Source organism: Mercurialis annua, linkage group LG8 (genome assembly GCF_937616625.2).
Source record: "Mercurialis annua linkage group LG8, ddMerAnnu1.2, whole genome shotgun sequence".
Classification (NCBI taxonomy): domain Eukaryota; kingdom Viridiplantae; phylum Streptophyta; class Magnoliopsida; order Malpighiales; family Euphorbiaceae; genus Mercurialis; species Mercurialis annua.
In genome coordinates this window covers 5,347,152-5,366,821 of record NC_065577.1, presented here as the reverse complement: position 1 = coordinate 5,366,821, position 19,670 = coordinate 5,347,152, and the positions used below count along the sequence as shown (strand labels likewise).

The window sequence follows — 19,670 nt, the reverse complement described above, 5'->3', positions numbered from 1 at the left end:
GCCGGTCATCAAATTGCAGCACAGAATCTTCCCCGAGTCTAACGCGAAATACGCAATGCTGCAATCATACGGATGTATAGCAATCAACCATAAACCAAGCAACCATTGACGACCATCAACTATACACTCTTGCAGCTTCGCCTTACGCTTCAAACTCCATTTTGGCTGCTCGTTCAGTTGCCAAATTTTCAATACGTACTCAGGAGTTGTCAGCTGAGCTACGCACACGGTGCCACAGCACAATCCAAATCCTTCCATAAGCCCCCCCGAACGTTGTCCATCTCCATCTTCAGGAGGATCTACGATTGAAACAAATTTACTAAAAAACCTAAAAATTCTTTAATGTTATAAATTATACCAAAAAAAACTATTGTAAAAATGACCAGGAAAGGGAAAGAATGAAAATAACTTTCTTGGAATGCTCGAACGTTGAGTATAATTCATTTGAGGAAAGTTTGGAAAACTTAGAGCAGAGAGCCATCGAACATGGACATAATCTTTTCAATGTAGCCATTGACTTGATGTTTTTGATGCCATCAAAGGGCAGAATAGACAAACTTCAGGTTGTTATGAAATCCCTTGCATGGATTTGTGAAGGTGAAAAAGACTTTGTAGTGATAGAGAGGTTTATTGAATTGGTAAAAACACGACCAGAATGCATAAGTTTAACAAAAAAAGTCGATGAGACTGTCATTGCATTGATGAGAGCAATTATTCAATTGGAGATAGTTTTGCGGGCTACGGGTGAAGCTGATATGGTAAAATGTGAGGTTCTATTGGCGACGCTGATAAACGTTTTGGAAAAGAGTCTCGCTTGAAAGCAATCAAGAGAAGTGCTGAATACAAGGGTCTGCTATCAAAGAAAATGGAGTAGTGGGGAGTTCAAATTTCAGAAAAGCTGAAGTGATAATCTGATGCTTCTTTTGACCGCTTTGACACAGACATTTTATTGTTGTAGACAATTCATCCTGTTTTTGTTCAGTTCATAATATCAGGAACGTTTTTGTAAATGTTTTCAGTAGAGGAAGAATTTATATCAGAAGAATTTTCATCTTTCATTTCATTTCAATAACCATCCACAAATTAGAATTTGTACCAATCAAACTACTCACTGACAAACATAAGCATAAGTTATGAAGCTCTTGGTCATCAGCCTTCTTGCAAACAATGTTGGTGCCGATACCTTCGATCAACGTTGGTATTATGTGCTCAAATTCCTCATTTCCCACCAGAAATGCAAACATTGGCACAAAAACTCTACATTCAATAACGAGTATTTTATCGTTCAAGTACGAGAAATTTTGTACGATTAACTAGGCTTTCTCTGTTCTTGCTTTACTTTGATTGTTTTTAGCTGTTAGTAGAAAGTTAAGTGAATGCTTCAAGCCTGTTTCTCACACAATACAGATTAGCAACTGTCATGTATTCAAATCATAGCAACACATCAACATACGAATATTTTTTTACATTCTTGCCAGAATAAATATTAGAAAATTCTGTCCAATTTATTTATTTTTCATGAAATTTTAGTTTAAGATCAATATTCTTTTTTTTTTAAGAGTAAAGAGGATTTAAATGACTAAACAATTGACGATTAGCCAATACGTAGCAATCGAATTCTGGAGGAATATTTTCTTTCCAGACTTGGCAAGAAACATCGTCTCTAAGAACCTCCTTATCTATTGAATGAAGGGTTAACGCGGCCGTTAAATTTATATTTCAAAATTAAATAAGTCAATTTTAATTTTTCGGATTAATTATATCCAAAATTTGAACTTTCGAGATCGAATAAATCCATTTTAATTTTTTTGAATCAATTAAACTCAAAATTCTCTTAATTTAGGTCAACTCACCTTAATATTGTACAACTCAAATATCAACTTATTTAACCTGAGAACGCAAATTTGGAAGTCTAATCGACTCACATGACTTATTTGACTTCAATAATATAAGTTTTGCGTCTAATTGATCTAAAATAATAATATGAACTTATGTAATACCGAGACATAAATTTAAGGAACGCATTGACCCTTTATTCATGAGCTAGAATTTTATACTGACAAGTTAAAACCATAGCAACTCACTTTACTCGCCATTGTATAATTCTTCTTTGTGATTGAAAATATCCACTGCGCTTTTAGCATCAGAGTTGACTTAAAAAGGAGTTAGATGTTCTTACATTGTTAATTAGGTATGGATTTAGTATTTTTTTAAAATCTTACAATAAATCAATTTATAATGTGTTAAAAGATTAATTCAATTTTCTTTTTGTTAAAACAATTGGATGGGTGATACAATTAATTTATTTTTGATTTTATATTTGTAAAACTAGTTAACTAAATTAGTAATTATTTATTTTATTTTATTTAGTATAATTTATAAGTTTGCTTGAGTTTAGCTAAATTGACTAAATACTAACTAAACTTAATGATTTATCCGAGTTAATAGTTTTGTATTTTTCTATTTGATCAATTCAATTCAATTAGTTAAAGAAATTTTAAGTTGATAAGTTGTTTGATTAATGTTATTTTGAGTTATTTCGTTAAATGATCGCTCCTATAAAACATCTATAAATTTGCATGGAAGTCAGTTTAGTGATATTCTTTCTGGATTGCTAAACACCGCCCGGTTTTACTTACCACCGCACAGGCAAAAGACATTTCTGCCCTTTTAGCAAAATTTTGAAAAAAAAGTTCTCTCAACTCATTCGAATACATTCGAACAAATACGTAAAAAATCGATTAAAATGACGAACAACGAGTACAATTCATCGGATAACGAGTATCGACGTTCGGAAACAACCCCCGATAAATATTTTTTTTAAAAAAAACTCGAAATAAATAATTTTTTTAAATTTTTTTAAGGAGGGACGTTTACATTTCACGTCCCCTCCAGAGGAGTGGACGCCGGAAAGCGGCGTCCCCTCCTCTGGAGAGGACGTGGATTTCCCACGTCCTCTCCTGAAGAGGGGACGTCGTTCGTCCCCTCCTCAGGAGAGGACGTGGGAAATCCACGTCCTCTCCAGAGGAGGGAACGCCGCTTTCCGGCGTCCTCTCCTCTGGAGGGGACGCCGGACGTCCCCTTTTCAGGCGGAGGGGACGCCGGAAAAACAGAAAAAAAAAATTAAAAATTATTTTTTATCTCGAAAAAGCCGGAACATATTGTTTCCGACTGTCGGTACTCGTTTCCCGACGAATTATACTCGTTATTCGTCATTTTACTCGACTTTTTACGTAGTTGTTCGAGTGTGTTCGAATGAGTTGAGAGAACTTTTTTTTTTTGAAATTTTGCTAAAGGGGTAAAAATGTCTTTCGCCTGTGCGGTGCTAAGTAAAAGGGGGCGGCGAATAGCAAAACCCTATTCTTTTCGTTGATTACAAATAAACTGAAATTCAGCAAGCTCTTTAGTATATTGTTCTTCAGAAATTATTAAAATTTTATAGGCTTACGTGCACCAAAAAAACACCAATTTTCGCCTGTTTTTGATATTTAACACGAACTTCTAATTTGGGCATAATAATATATGAAGTGTCTAATTTTTACATATAAAACCATGTTTGCATTTTTTTTAAAACGGTGCCGTTTTACATTCAAAACGATGCCGATATTATTATTGTAAAATTTTATATTTTATGTATTTTTATAATAAAATTAAAAGTTCGTGTTAAATATCAAAAACACGCGATAGTTCGTAAATTTTTGGAGCATTTAAGCTAATTTTATATGATAACATATTTGTTGCATGTCATATAGGAAGAATTTATGTTTAGATAAAATTGTTTCCTTCAATCATTTTTTCCATGTTTTTTTACTTAATTTTTGACAGATTCTTGATGAATTTACCAACACTAATGGATTCCTATATATTGGAATTTTATTCACAGATTATCAAACGGAAAAATCCATCGGTAAATGATTTAAGTTCACCTTCAATATATCCATTAATAACGAACAAAGGGTCAACACGCCCCCTAAAATTCTGACACGGGATCATCTAACCCAATTTATACTTTGTTGACCAATTAACCCTAAAATTCTTCATTTTTGAATCAAATAACCCATAATCGTATTTTTAAAACACGTAAAATACAAATCGGAGGTGAGGGATGCAAAAAAAGTAATTAGATACTTCCCTAATTATTGCAATATAATTATCTTAAATATATTTTTTTGAAATAAAAATATAAATTATGGGGTTATTTGACTTAAAAATAAAGAGTTTTGGGATTAGTTGCTCAAAAAAGTATAAATCGGATTAGATGATTCCGTGTCACAAGTTCAGAGGGTACGTTGACCATATGTTTCGATGACAATTGAATATGTTAGTTAACAACAATTGAACATCACAGACTTTAATTTCGTCCAAAAAGAATCTTTAAATTAGATAAATAATAACACAAGGACTAGATAAAGAATTAAAAAGCTTAGGGGCCAATTAAATAAAAAGTATAAAAAAACTTGAGTATGAAAGTACTTCATTGTATTTTTGTTACCCATTCCGACTCACAAAACAAAGAATGCATATTCAAATTTGTCCAAAAGTGAATATTTTAATTGGATAAAATAATTACATATACTAAATAAGTAATACAATTTAATTGAAAAGTAATAAAACAAAAAAATACAAAAACACAAAGACCTGCCTAAAGTGAAATTTTCTTATAAATCCCTCCGGTAAAAGAAATTCACAAATACTGGGGTTTTGTAAATTTTAGCAAATATTTTTTAAAAAATTTTAAAGCAAGCAAACCGTATCCACTTTCTGTAAGATGATGGCCGTCCCAAAATAAATATTGAAGCTTGTTAACGTCACATAGAGTTGCATTTACTTTCTTACATAAATATGGAGTATCTAAATTTCCTATTCCGCAACATGCTTTACTTATAACATCAAAACCTGCAAAATTAAATCGAAAAATCTTGAGAGAATAAAAATTTGTAATACCATTTGATACCAATTGAAATAAAAAAAAAGACATACTAATCAAAACAAGAAAATTAAATAAAAATTAAATCCAAAGTGAGTAAAAAATATCAAGCAGTAATATTTTTTAATTATTAAAAGAAAGCAATTTAATGGTTCAAAAATATTCCAAAACTCTTTTAATTACAATCAAAGTTTTAAAAGTTTGCAACTTTGGCCTAATTTGAAACTTTCACAACAATTTTGATTTTTCGAATTATTAGTCCATAAAAATGCTGATTTTTCAGAAAAAATAAATTATTCTTTCTTAAAAATATTTGATCTTAAGATTCGATAAGATAATAAAAATAAATAAATATCGAAATATAAAAAGCATATTTGAATTATTATTTTTCACTTCAAATTTGAATAAATAGCTACAATTAAAATTAAAATTGAAAATTTTAAAAAGTAAAACTCCAAACAAAAAAATAAATATTTTTTTGATGATTAAATCTAAAAAGAAACAAATATAGAAATATAATGGAGTTACCATATGTATCTTGATTTTGGATAATTTCCATGTAGTCCTTGTAAATATCCATAAAGACAATTTGGGCGCTGGAAAGTTCTTTCTCGGCACCAAGATCAGCCAACTTGCGAGACAATTTCGAATTTAATAAAGTTGCGGCGGAATTCATATCACCATTACAATTTTTTGAAAGTCTATATGCTGGAAAACAACCAATTGGTGGTACTCCCAAAACTCCAATCCTTCTTATTCCTTTATCAAATAAATTCTGCAATTAATTAAAAATCCTTTAACTTACAACAAAAATGAGCAAAATATTAAAATATTAACAAAAAAACAAAATAAATAATATCACTTTTTGATCTAGAAAGAAAAATAATGCAAGTGAGTTATATTACAAAAATATGGAGGTTTCGGTGTAATTTTCTCTATACATGCATAAGTAGCGGTGGATTTTATAAAGCGGATAAAATTGTTCTTAACGTATGTAAAATTGATAAATTGTTAATTTTAAGAGAACAATGTTGTAAAAGCGGAAAAAATATACTATTATATTTAACATTTTTCAAAAATTCAAAATAAAAAGGTGAATATAAGCTCTTTCTAAATCCGCCTTTTGTGTATATATTAATTTTTAATAATTATGACGTAAAAAGAAATGAAAAAGATTATTTACATAATATTTAATTATGATGGAATTAATAAATTCACTTACTTTGACGAAGTTAAATGAAGTTTCGGCCAAAAGATCAGTATAGTCATCAAATTTATACTGGATACTCCGAGGACTTGGAGGAGAATTTTCAGTTGTAGGAAAATAGTTGATAATGTCATCAACACCTGCTGATACTAGAACCAAGGCTTTGTGATAGAAGATACTTAGTGTTACATTATTATTTCCGAGTAATCTGAACAACTTGTTTGTAAATTCTTCCAGATTTGTTATTTGATCTACTAATGATATAGATGACTACCACCATGAAAATAACATGTAGATCATTAATATCAACAATTATTAAAAAAATAAGTTAACTTTTAAATAATAATAATAATATGTACCGAATAAGAGGTGGTTAAAGCATCATATCCTGTTCCAGCCGAAGCAAAAGATAATAATCCATTATTAAGGTTTTCAGGTGTTATTGCTGGACTTAGATAAGGTAATACGATACCGGAACCAATATTTAAATTTTGTGCTGATAAAAAGAAAAACAAATACTTTAGCAAAAATAATAAAAAGGTAAGAATTCAAAATTAATAATTCGTAGCCAATGAGGTATCAATAAAATTTGTAAATCCTATTTTAAATGAAATATAAATAAATAAAAAATAATTCTAGATGCTGCGACCATAATTTATTAGAGAAACATTAACAGTTTATATATATATATATATATATATATATATATATATAATAACCGGTAACTAACGGATAGGAAGCGTACGTACGCCTACCTGCCTTCCCTTGGTTTTGTATATTATTTTTCATGCATTCTTTTATATAGTAAAGGAATACAAAAGGGTGAAATATATAAAGATGGTTTGTTCTATTCTAAATTATGAGACATGAGAGGAAATTATACCTAAAAGATCTGGTAGCATTTTTCCGTTAGAAAACCTGCCGGACGGAGATTTTCCGAGGATTAAATTGATACCATATGGGTAAAAATTGGACTTTACAGGAGTTAATGGAAGATGGTTATTGTTGCCTGTATCAAGCATGGAATCACCAAATGCAAGAATTCCTGAGAATGATATATTTTCTGGTAAATTGTAGATGTCCCTTGTACCAAATGCTATATTCCATGTTTGAATGCTTGTGACAAGTAAAAAAATTGTAAAATGCATTTTTACTTTTTACTATGTATTTTTCTTTTTCTTTTTTGTTTTGACATTCTCTTGTATTTTCTACATGTATTTATACCACCATTATTTCAATGGATTGAATTAAATTCTATAGAATATTTCCGATAATCCAGATTACTAATTTATTTACACTATAATTAGGATATTCTCCAAGGACGGTAAGAATTTGGTTTTAAATTTAGACAATAAACTTTTATTTTTATTGTGGAAAATTAATAGTTAATAAATTATTTTGAATAAAAATAAATAAGAAACATTTTTGTTGAACATTACTATACAAACTTTCTTTTATTATGTACAAAAAAAAGAGATACCAATGATTTATATTTTTCTCTAAATTTTCTATAAAGAGAGATTATTGCTCCAGAAATTACTACCCGAAAAAAAAACTTTTCAATTTTCTAATTTAGAGGGGAGGTGAGATCTATGCTATACTTGGAATAAATATATAATTTATAAATTTTAACTTTATTAGAAATAAGGTCTTTTTTTTAATTCTGATATTATTGTATTCATATTTGGTCAGATTGAAAATTATTGTAACTTTTATTTCAATTTCAATTTTATATTTTTATTCGTAAAAACTAAGTCTTCTAATTTTCTAGAGACAAGATCACTACCCTTTTGTCTTCACCAAAATATAACTTTTGAATATAATTTTTAATATTTTGGTAGTGTATATTTTAAATATATATAAATTAATTACTTCATAATGTAGGATGATAATAAAATTAAATTAATCCTAAATTTTTGATGAGGTTGAATATATTTTTACTACAAATATTAATTTTTTTTTTATATAATCAAAGTAATAATAAAGTTATCAAGAAAATAAGTATAGTTAAAAATAGGCTTAATGGCATAGCAAATCACAAACTTTAGCGTGTTTTGCAAATTTAACATAAACTTTCAATTTTGGCAAATTAATACACAAACTTTTGATGTTTGTAATTTTAGCACCGGTCAATTTTCCGTGAAAAAAATGCTGATGTGGACGCCGGAACAGTGGTTATTCCGATGTACACATCAGCATTTTTCTCTATATTTTTGAAGAAAAATTGATCAGTGCTAAAATTGCAAAAAATCAAAAGTTTGTGTATTAATTTGCCAAAATTGAAAGTTTATGTTAAATTTGCAAAACATGCTAAAGTTTGTGATTTTTTACGCAGTTAAACCTTAAAAATATAAGAGTACAAGGTCGTTTTAATATAAAAGATTAGATTGTAGCGTACATATTTATTATAAATAAATAATCATAATTAAATTATTATAATAAAGAGAAAATAACAAGAAAACCCATAAAATGTTACGTTTTTACATCAACTACCATTTTGATTGTAAGTTTATCATCTGTACCACAACTCATCAAATCTTTTCACCCACTGCCATTTTCTTTTCCACATGTCATATTCTCACCTTTTCTTCTTCTCTCTTTGACTCGCCCATCCGGCTCAAACACGTTCTTCTCCGACTCGATAATCAGAATAGTTAGTCGAGCTCTCTGCCTCCTCCATTCACGATGAGTTTCCTTAGCTAATTTCCAAAATGAAGCTTTGATTTAAACGAATGAGCAAGTCTCTGAAACTCCAAAAATATCGAACTCGTTACATGCCGGAAACTCGGTCTGATTCGTGGTGGGGGGTTGGTGGCGCATAAGATGATGCCTGTGAGTGAATAAAACGACGCCAATATCCAGAATTTCAACTTTAATAGAGTTTCTACTTGACTCGCCGGTCTTGTTACGTGGTCGTAATTTATCAATAGCCCGTCGTCTTTTATAGGTGGCTGCAACGGAGGATTAAATCTCAGCCAAATTGGTGGTGGGGGGTTGGTGGCGCATAAGATGGTTGATGGTGGCGCGTACGGTTTGTAATTGATGGAGGAAGTGGTCAGGGACTTGAAGTATAGGTGGTTGTCGTGGTTTTGGAGAGTGGAGAGATAGGAAGTGAGGTGGTAGAGAGATAGAATGTTCATTGCTATGAGGAGGAGAAGGTTTAAAGTTTAAACCCATGGTCATCTGTTTTTTTGTGTGAGTATGTTCTTGTTTTTTTTGGTGAGACTGTTGGGGTTTGGATCTTGGTTTTGAGCATTTGGTCAGTATGTTTTTAAGGTGTAAAATGGGGATATATAGAATAGAAAGATTCTCAAAAAGAAAAGAATATAATAGAATTTTAGTGAAGAGAAAATGAAGGAAGATCAGTACTAGAATATTCAGTCAGTTTGATGACTGTGTTTAGTAAATAATAAAAACTAGTTAGAATAGTAATTCTTGTATTTGAGTATATTTCAATAATCTCTGACAGTTTGAATAAGAAATTCTCTCCAAGCATATTTAATTACATTGTAAACTGTAAAGGGCGAGTATGAAGTTATATTTGCCTAATTTTTTGCAATATATTACTTTGTTTTTTTAAATATAGTCTAGCTTTCGTAATTAAAAATTAGATACATCTGCGACACACATTTTATATATCTGTTGAACATATCTGATACATGTCCGATACATATTTGATACATCTCAAATGCATATTTGATACTTTTCCGATATTCTAATACATATTTGTTACATCTCCGATATATTTTTGATACATATTTGATCATTCAAATCTTTTTTTATTTTTATACATCTTCTTTATATATATATATATATATATATATATATATATATATATATATATATATATATATATATATATATATACACACATATTTGATAAATCTCAGATACATATTTGATAAATTTCCGATACATATTTAATTGTTCGAACCATTTTTTTTACTTTTATAACATACATTTTTTATACATATTTTATACATCTTTGAGACGTATCGAAAATTTTATTACACATATTACATGTATATTGTTTTATACATATTTGGTACATACATGATAGATATTTTTTCCCCTAAATTTATACATGATAGATAAATCTCTGATACACATTCATTACATCTCCGATATATAATTTATACATAAAAGATACATTTTAAATGTAATTAATAGATACATCTTCGATACATAATTTATACATGATAAATACATTTCAAATGTAATTGATAGATACATGGTTGATACATAATTTATACATGATAGTGCTATTTTTACCATATAATTTATACATGATAGATAAAAAAATTAAATACACTTAATAAAAGAAGAATACACCAAAATACATGTGCTGCACCAAACGATGGTGGTTATTTCTTGTTATAAGTGAATGCAACAAAAAGCCCGGAAATAACGAATAATGAAACATTACTGATACACGATTTATACATGCTAGGTACAATTTTTAAAATTAAATGGATATATCGTTGATAAATAATTTATACATAATATACATATATTTTTAAATATATTTAATATATACATCTCTGATACATAATATACACGGTGGATATATTATTTATACATTAGATCCGCATTCGATTTATATCAACAATGTATCTGATGCATAATTTATAAAATTATACTTATTTTTTAAAATTGTATCATTTGTATATTTTTATATTTTTAAAATTAATATTTTAAAATTCAAATAAATATATAAATAAGTTATCTATTTTATTAAAAAAAAAGTAAAAAAATAAAATAAATACCCAATTCAGCATGAATTGGGTACAAAATGAATTGGACCCAATTCAGCAGCTGAATTGGGTCTAATTGATACACTGACCCGCGGGTCAGTGTTATTATTTATTATGGTACACCAGCTCTGCTGGTGCACCAGACAACGCGTCAGGCCAGCTGGCGCGCTCTGACATCAGTGTGCGTCAGACTGACGCACACTGACGTCATAAAAATGGCACTGTTGCAATTTTTTTCTAAAAAATAGCATAGATGAAATTTTTTATATTGACATGATATTGTGTGAAAATATAAGCCATTTTATGGTAATTTTGTTATTTTCTCTATAATAAATAAGGTATTATAATTAGGCTTAATTAACTAGAAATAAAATTAATCTAAAATAGTATAAGAATTAAACTATTTTTTTTATTGTTGAAAAGCGATATCAACATACAGAAGAAATTGATATCGATAAAAATACAAATACAAAAAGAAAAAATCTGAAATGTCTTATATTGAAAAGAAAAAAAAATTAAATCTCAATGCTTGAAATACTAAGCTAAGTATTGAAATATGGTTTTGGTGGTTGTAGAACTCAACCAGCAAACAAATAAACTCACAACAAAAGAGATAATATTGTCAATATGTAAAATTGTGTAGTGTGGAAATTATTTTACGGAATTCAAAAATTTGCACCCTAAATATATGCTAAAATGAGGTGTTAATGCCATAATTTAGCATTTAATTTTAAAATGCATCTCCAATGCAGTGCTATAGTTTGTGCTAAATTTAGCATATGCTATATCACATGCTAAATTTAGCACAGACTATATCATATGCTAAAATTCAACAACCAATAACAATTCACTATTAATTACAATTTTACCACGGTCATTTTTTGCATTTATTATTTTAACCTATTTTTTTTATTTTTTTTACTTTTTTTATTTTAAATTTTGTGCTTTTATTTAATTTTACAACATCGATTTGATTTTTTAATAGTAGACCATACATCAATATAATAAAAAAATTAAGTAATTTATTTTTATATAATTCATCGATTCTTTTAATTATATCTTTTGAAAAGCTCATTATTAAATTTAAAAAAATATTACATAAATTTTAGTTTAAAATATTTAATTAAAAAAATTATTAAATAATTAGCAATTAATAAAATTAAGAGATAATTATCTTAATAAATAATTATGACATTTCTATTTAACTTTGTGCATTGGAGTAAAATTTGAAATGCTATGCTATCTATAGCATTTTACCACTTTTTTATGCTAAATTTAGAATAAAAAGTAGTATCCCATTTGAGATGCTCTTAAATTGGCCAGGTCCTTATAACGTGCGAAACCCTGACTTTCAGACTGTGATTTGTCTGGTTAAAAAGTAAAACTGATGCTAATTAATTTCCGCTAACTTCCGACGACAATTAATATAGAATAATTCTACCTCTGCTAAAAGAAATATAGAAAAGCTCATATGGTCTAATGTTTCAATAATTACACTATAGTTTAGATGTATAAAACCTAAAATCGGATATATAAGGGAGATTGATTTTATTAAGCGATTTAAAATTCCTATACAACCTTCTAATTACATTTTCATACCTATCCTATAGTTTTTAAGTGATTTGCCGGATTTGATGGATTTAATTATTAATCTATGTAGTTAAGTCCTTTAACCTATTAATATTTGGATTGGACATAAACATTGCAAGCATACACATGGGCAAGTAAATAAGGCTAGAGATACTTTTAGTCCTTGTAGACCGGAGTGGCTGATACTCGATGTGCTTTGGCTGTCGAGGGGATAAGAATTAGGATTTGGTCAGAACATGGAAGTTTTTCAATTTATCGATACGAATCCACTGGTTTGAGCTGAGGTCAATTCCAAGTTCAAACAAACCTGGCATCTTCTGGAAGTCGCTAGTTTCGTCAGATATGGACTTTAGGACCCGGTTGACTTGGTATATTACAATTGTGGGTTTTGAGGCCCGAAATAAATTAGAACAGGTCCATTATAAAACATATTATTATATATATGTGGGGGGGGGCTTAAATGGGCACAATTCCGAGTTCAAACGAACCCGGAAACACGAAAATAAGTCTGGGTATAAATTTGAAAGATCTGGGAATGGCTCTAGGAACGAAGAACAGAAGCACCACGGCGCCAAAGTGAGTGGTGGCGGCGGCGCCATTATGTTCTGGCAGTGGTATGAGGGAGGGCGGCGGTTCGTTGTTTTGGTTCGTTTTTTCATGCAAAAGTGCTCAAAACGCATTAAAATACACAAAAAATGCGTTGACATGTACTGGAATCGATATACAGTTGATAAAACATATTAAATCAACTGAAAACATGTTTTTGGTTTGAAATCATGGCAATTTGAGTAAGAACACGTTCATGGCATAAAAGCGTAAAAAACGTCCTAATATGCGTTATAAGCATTAAAATCAAATAAAAACAAGATATGATTTTTAAAACGCGTTAAAACATCCTAATAAACATGTTTCTAATCAATTTGCATGACAATCATGACAATAATATTGAAATTGACAATTATGTCAGTTTTATGGAAAAATACTAGAAATTAGATAAACATGCAATTTTAAAACACAAATTTAGCAATTCTATATTGTGCATGGTATATTGATAAGAGAACATAATCATATCCTCAAAATTACTGCTATGAGTCATTGGCTTGTTTTTTGGTAATCCGAATGTGGAATCCATTGTTGAGAAAAAAACCCAACTCGTAGTAAATCCGGAAGTCGGATGTCGATCCCACGAGGACTAAAGGTTTAAAGTGAGTGAAATCGCTTATGAAATTCAATTCGGAAAGCACAAATAAAGATTGGTTTTAGGTAACAATTCTAACAACTAAGAATCAACTAAACGCTAAGATGCAATAACTCAAATAGCACTAATTATCAACGATTTAAAATCAATAAAAGGAAACGTCAAGGGATTGGCAATCACACCTAGGTCATGCATTCATGGTTGGTCAAATCGGAAGTATTTCAAGGGCCGAGTGAAGTCTAATGCGTCATTCCCGCTCTCTCGAGCCTCAAGGAGCAACAAAACCGCTACATAATCACCTAATCAATACCAAGCTCACTCTCGTGTTACAAGGCATAACCAAACAATTAACTAGCGATTAATCAATCAACTCTAGGGCCACCTAAGTTCAAACCCACTCTCGTGGCGCTCTAAAACCTAGGTTTTCAATCCTATTAGTCAATCTAATCAACCACCTCTCGGTGCATTAATCAAACTCTAAACATGATTAGGGTAGCTAATCCTAAACAAGCAATAAGCAATAGGAGTAAAACATGAGTAAACATCATTAAAAACCAACCAATCATACAACCCTAGGCTATCATACCAACCCCCTAACAAGGGGCTTAGCCACTCATGGCTAAGTTCTCAATACAAGCACTAATCAAACAACTAAACATTAAAAGTAGATAAAGGTTACCTTAAGTAAAATGGAAGAACAATAACTCATACAAGATAATGAAGATTCCACAATAAATAAACTTGCATTAATTAATAAGAGATCTTGTTCAATCAAACATTAAAAGCTTCAACTTCACCAACAATGGTGGAAAAGATGGAGCACACAACTCTAAAGAGATTCTAAGCTATTTTTAGGAGGCAACACAAAAGGAATAAAAGTAATGAATGTTGCATAACCTAATTTGAATCATAAAGTAGTACTTATAGTGTTCTCAAAAAGGAAATAAAAACATCCTACAAAAGAGTGTTGGGCCAAAAGAGGAAGTGTGCATAAGCCTTGTCCTTTTCTTCAGATTTTCGATTCTAACTTTAAGGCTTTGCAAGAATCGTGCAAACCAACTTAACATGGGTGCACGGATCGTGCAATATCTCTGGGAACAATCTGCTTCTGCTCTACTTATGCACGATTCGTGCAATGTGTTGCACGATTCGTGCAACCTTCAGACTCCACAACCTTGAACTTCAAAACTTCATAACTCGGTGTAGAAATGTCCAAATGAGTTGGTTCTTGAACCATTGGAAAGCTCAGGATGTCTACTTTAACTCTTATGAAGAACACAAACTCATTAGAGACCTCTAACCGATCCAAATTGGTCAAATAGTGTAGAGGGGTCAGCTTTTCCGAATTGCAAATGAGCTTTCGCCTCTCTTTCGTCGACTTTTCCATCTTTTGCACCAAAATGCTTCCGCAATGCTCCCAAGTATCTGAAATACTAAAACATGCAATAAGGCATTCAGAATACCATAAAAACATGACAAAACATAATAAAAGCATGCGGAAACGACACTCTAAATAGGAGTAAAATACTCCTATCATGCAATTTTTATGGCAAAATACTAGAAATTAGATAAACATGCAATTTTAAAACACAAATTTAGCAATTCTATATTGTGCATGGTATATTAATAAGAGAACATAATCATATCCTCAAAATTACTGTTATGAGTCATTGGCTTGTTTTTTGGTAATCCGAATGTGGAATCCATCTTCGGATTTATGCACATTAGGACGTTATTGAGTGATTAAAGCGTAGAAACTTGTTTTCTGGACCAGAATCGACTGTGAAGTGTGTGTGGTGGAGCTATGTGATTCGGCCACCACTAGTGTATTTTAGAGTTTGTATTAATTTTCTATTTCGCTGTTACCACCTCTGACTAGAGGAATTAGCAGTAATATTTATAGAGGTCAATTTAGGGTTAGGGTTCCTAGAGTTTAAGTTAGGTTAGGTTTCTGAAAGAGTGTGGAGTGATATGATTTTAGGTTTTTACTATTATTAATATGGTTAATTAATTAAAATACGGATTTTAGTTTGCATGTTAAGCAAATTGGGGGTTTAAAAGTTTATTTTGGTGTCTAGAAGTGTTAGAAATGGCTTTCGGGACTCTAAGGGTTTGGATATGGTCATAAACTTCTAAAATATTGCAATTAGTTCAATTTCTTAAACTTAGAACACAATTTATTCAAATTTTTATAGGTTATTTATGGCTAATTACATTTTAATCCCTCAAGTTTGCAGCTGTGCACTGATGACGCCTGCTTGAATTCAAACAAATAGATCGATAGCTTGTCACCCAGACGAATTTTCATAGAAATTATTATTAAACGCTTCAGTTCTTTATTAGTTTTTATTTATTCGGAAAATAGATCACCGGAACTGACCGATGCACAGGGCTACACCTAACCTACAATAAAACAAGATACATGATTCAAGCATTCTACCAATAATACTAATTTTTTATATCTTATTTTAAAATAGTACTCTAGTTTTAATTTGTATATTTCAGGATCATTATTTTTATTTTTGTTTCATATAGTGTTTTTAATCGTAATTTGAAGCCGATGAACACATTGCCACAATCAATTTCCAATGATCTAGGATGGTTGAATAACTTAATCTAAAATAAAAATAATAGTCCCAAAATAATATAAATGAAAATTATAGTACCTATTTGAAACAAGGTGTAAATATTTGGTGCTATTTTAGTTAGGACTTAGGAGTTGATATGGACCGATTAACTTGTTTATTATGGTAATTTATAAACCGGTTTATAATATTACTATAATTTTAAAAATTAAAAATCTAAGCCTAAATTTAAAAACGGTTGATTATTAAATTGATTAATTATTAAATTCAATTGAATAATTAAATCATAAGAATGGTAATAAATTGAACAAAATTCACCATTACAAATCTAAAAATACATCAAAAATCAATTCTAAAACAAAGAAAAAATTATTTTAAATTAATCTATAATGTCTAAGCATTCACAGGACCTGGAGTCACCAACACATTGTTACTCGGCGGAGCATACGAGGGCGGCGGTGCTCCGGCTATAACCGGACCAATTGGCGGCGGCGGAGGAGGAGAAAGAAACACCGGAGACGGAGGCGGAGGAGAAGCATTAACACCACCACCTTCACTACCGCCGCTATTATCCGGCGGCGGAGGAGGAGGAGGAGGAGTCAAATTAGAAAACTGGGGAGGTGGGTTTTGTTCAGAAGGGGGCTGATTGTAAATAGGGTTAGAATTAGGGGGCGGTTGAGTAATAATGGGATAATTAGGGGTAGGAAATGAAATTGGAGAAGAAGAGTGAGATTTATGAATACCGTGGCGGAGGAAACCAAAGCCTAATGTAAAACCAAGAACAACGAGAACTGTGACTATGAAAATAAAAATCTTTGTTGCTTTTCCCACATAACACATTTTTGTTAAAAGAAATTTTAAATTTTTGCAGGTTTTTTGTACATTTTTAAGGTACTAAACAACTGAGCAAAATCAGAGATGGGTGTGTTTGGTTTTGGATTTGGGAGAATGGGTTATGAGAATGATGGATGGTGAAATGAGAGTTGTGGTAGTAGTGAGCTAGTGATGGCAGTGGGGATGTGAAAAAACCGAACCGGATTAAAAATCGAACCAAATCGTAAATAGTCTATGCATGACCTGGTAGATCGACTATCTAAGAATGTTTCAAAAAATAAATCCTTATTTTTATTTAGGCTTAATTACTTAAAAAAAACTCACCTTTAATCTTTATTTTGTTTATATCCTGATTTAGAAAAAATGACATAAATACTATTTACGTTGTCTTTTTGTTTCACCACTACCTTCGAGGTATTAAATTGACCTTTTTTCTATTGAAAAAAAGTGTAAAATAATCCTTCAGTTTCAGCATATATTCTAATTACAAGTTAATTTTATTAATTATACCAAAACACTTTTTTCTTTAAAATAATTCACCTCATGCTTTTTAATTAATTTATATTAATTATTAATAATTTAAAAAATTTAAAACCGTTAAAAAATTAAAAAAATAATTCAATTCCGACCTACCACTATATTCCGATTTAAAAACCCGCTATTCAACAAAACAAAATAAAATTAAAAAAAATTCAATTATCGGACGACCGCCGAAAAGAGAAGTAGCGAAGGAGCCGCTGCTCCTCCTTCACGGAAAGGGAAACAGAGGAGGAACGTTGAAGGAGGAACAGATTAAAAATTGTTTTTTGAGATATATATTTTTGGAGGAAAATTTGACGAATAAAATAATACCACGTAAGAAGAGACATTGAAGGTGGTAAAAAAATAGTGGGTTAAATAGTATTTTCCTTGCTGGTGTTAGTTGCTACTTGCTTCTAATCGAACTTTATCTTTTAATTTGATTTACTCTTTATTTTAATTTTTAAAAATGATTTTTATATTTTTGCTAATGAACCGAACCGAACCGATGGATATCCTAGATGGTATACATATTTTAGGGATGGGGGCTGATTTTGGTTGTCTGTGCAGAAAAGAGTGAAGTTTAGTCACATGGAAGCCAATTTAAGAGAATCTTTCAATAAAAGTAGTAAAATTGTTGTCTGTTGTTAGTTTCTGCTTCTCGTATATTTGCATGCCCTTTTAAGCTTTTTGCAGTGAGGTAGTTGTAGTTGTTCATCTCACGTATTTTTTTCGATAATTTAATTCACAATTTTTTAAAATAAATTTGTTACACTAATGTATTTTTAGAGTGGTTGGTATTTGGGTCGAGTTGTTCATTTTGTGTTCAATCCAAATTTATACGTCCATACTTAATGGTGAACATTTGGTCAGTTCGATTGCTCCAAATTAAATTAAGCGATCTATGTAAAATTTAAAATAAACCTCTCGAATAAGAAAAACTAACCAGATGGGTCGGTAATTCAGGCGGTTTTGTTTAAGCCCAGAAAGATACAGAACAATTAAAAAAGTCGGTTTACTCGTTCGATTTGGTTTGTTTAGATTTTTAAAATCTCAAACAAAACTGATAACCAAAAAACAAAACTTTTTTTAACAAAATCAAACCGATAAATTTATGACCGCACCGACTAAAAATTATCGATTTGATCAAATAATTTGGTTGCTATTTTTGCTCACCCATGCCCAATACCATATTAAAGTGGTATGGGTGATGATTTGGAATATAATTGTTCCTTAAGAGTTGCATCCCCTCTATACTTCTTAATATAGTAAAAATTAGAGAGAATAAAATAATACGTGAAAAAAAAGATTATCAAACAACATCAAAAGAAAAAAAGTAAAAACTATCTCCCAATAAAAAATTGCATCAATTCAATAAGTGAAATAATTTTATTTAATATTTTATGCTAATTCCAACATATCTGTGTTTAATATTTTCACGATTATGCTTCATGCGCTTTAAAAATACATAAGTGAAGTGGATCTAATGGATTTAGTTTGAAGAGTTATGGACTAAATTAATAAAATTAACTAAATTTGATTTGTATGAGCTCGACTCATAAATTTAAGGATCAAAATGGCCATTTACTCAAGTTAAAGTAACAGAAATGACCAATGAGTTGGAATTTATGTTATTTATATCAAGGAAAATGAAAAAATTAATCCGAAGTTATAGAAATTCTTCTTATATCAGAAATTAATACTAAAATTATCTCTCCATCTCAAATTTCAACCTAATCGATCCATTAATTCCCAGCCTATATATATCATCATTATAATAAACATAACGTGGATCCATTTTTAACTTTTTTTTGACATTATGACAAACAAGTAAAAAGCAAAAAAATAAGTCCCTAGCATTGGATGCTAAATATCAATTATTTTGGTTTGGTGGACCTTATACATTTTCTTCAAATTTCAAAGCTCAGCAGATTTGCTTCACCTAGCTATACATAGGGGTGAACATGCAGTCGATATGGTTAAAACCGTACCAATTGATAGATCGAATGTTTAAAATCAAACTGACCGAACATTAAACATTAACTGAAACTGAGTT

The 19,670-nt window shown here is 30.2% G+C and overlaps 2 protein-coding genes across 2 annotated transcripts; both read right to left on the bottom strand.

Moving 5' to 3' along the window:
* Positions 1-4,547: 4,547 nt before the first annotated feature.
* On the bottom strand, positions 4,548-7,335 carry LOC126661054 (GDSL esterase/lipase At5g42170-like). Its single transcript, XM_050354810.2, has 5 exons — positions 7,018-7,335; positions 6,494-6,630; positions 6,150-6,404; positions 5,456-5,702; positions 4,548-4,896 (listed from the first exon to the last, which is right to left on the bottom strand). Exons 1-5 carry the CDS (start codon positions 7,280-7,282, stop codon positions 4,685-4,687), a joined length of 1,116 nt encoding a protein of 371 aa, XP_050210767.1. The 5' UTR covers positions 7,283-7,335; the 3' UTR covers positions 4,548-4,684.
* Positions 7,336-14,549: 7,214 nt separating this feature from the next.
* LOC126660854 (protein TRACHEARY ELEMENT DIFFERENTIATION-RELATED 7A-like) lies at positions 14,550-17,247 on the bottom strand. Its single transcript, XM_050354547.2, has 2 exons — positions 16,672-17,247; positions 14,550-15,101 (listed from the first exon to the last, which is right to left on the bottom strand). Exons 1-2 carry the CDS (start codon positions 17,099-17,101, stop codon positions 14,794-14,796), a joined length of 738 nt encoding a protein of 245 aa, XP_050210504.1. The 5' UTR covers positions 17,102-17,247; the 3' UTR covers positions 14,550-14,793.
* Between the last annotated feature and the right edge of the window lie 2,423 nt (positions 17,248-19,670).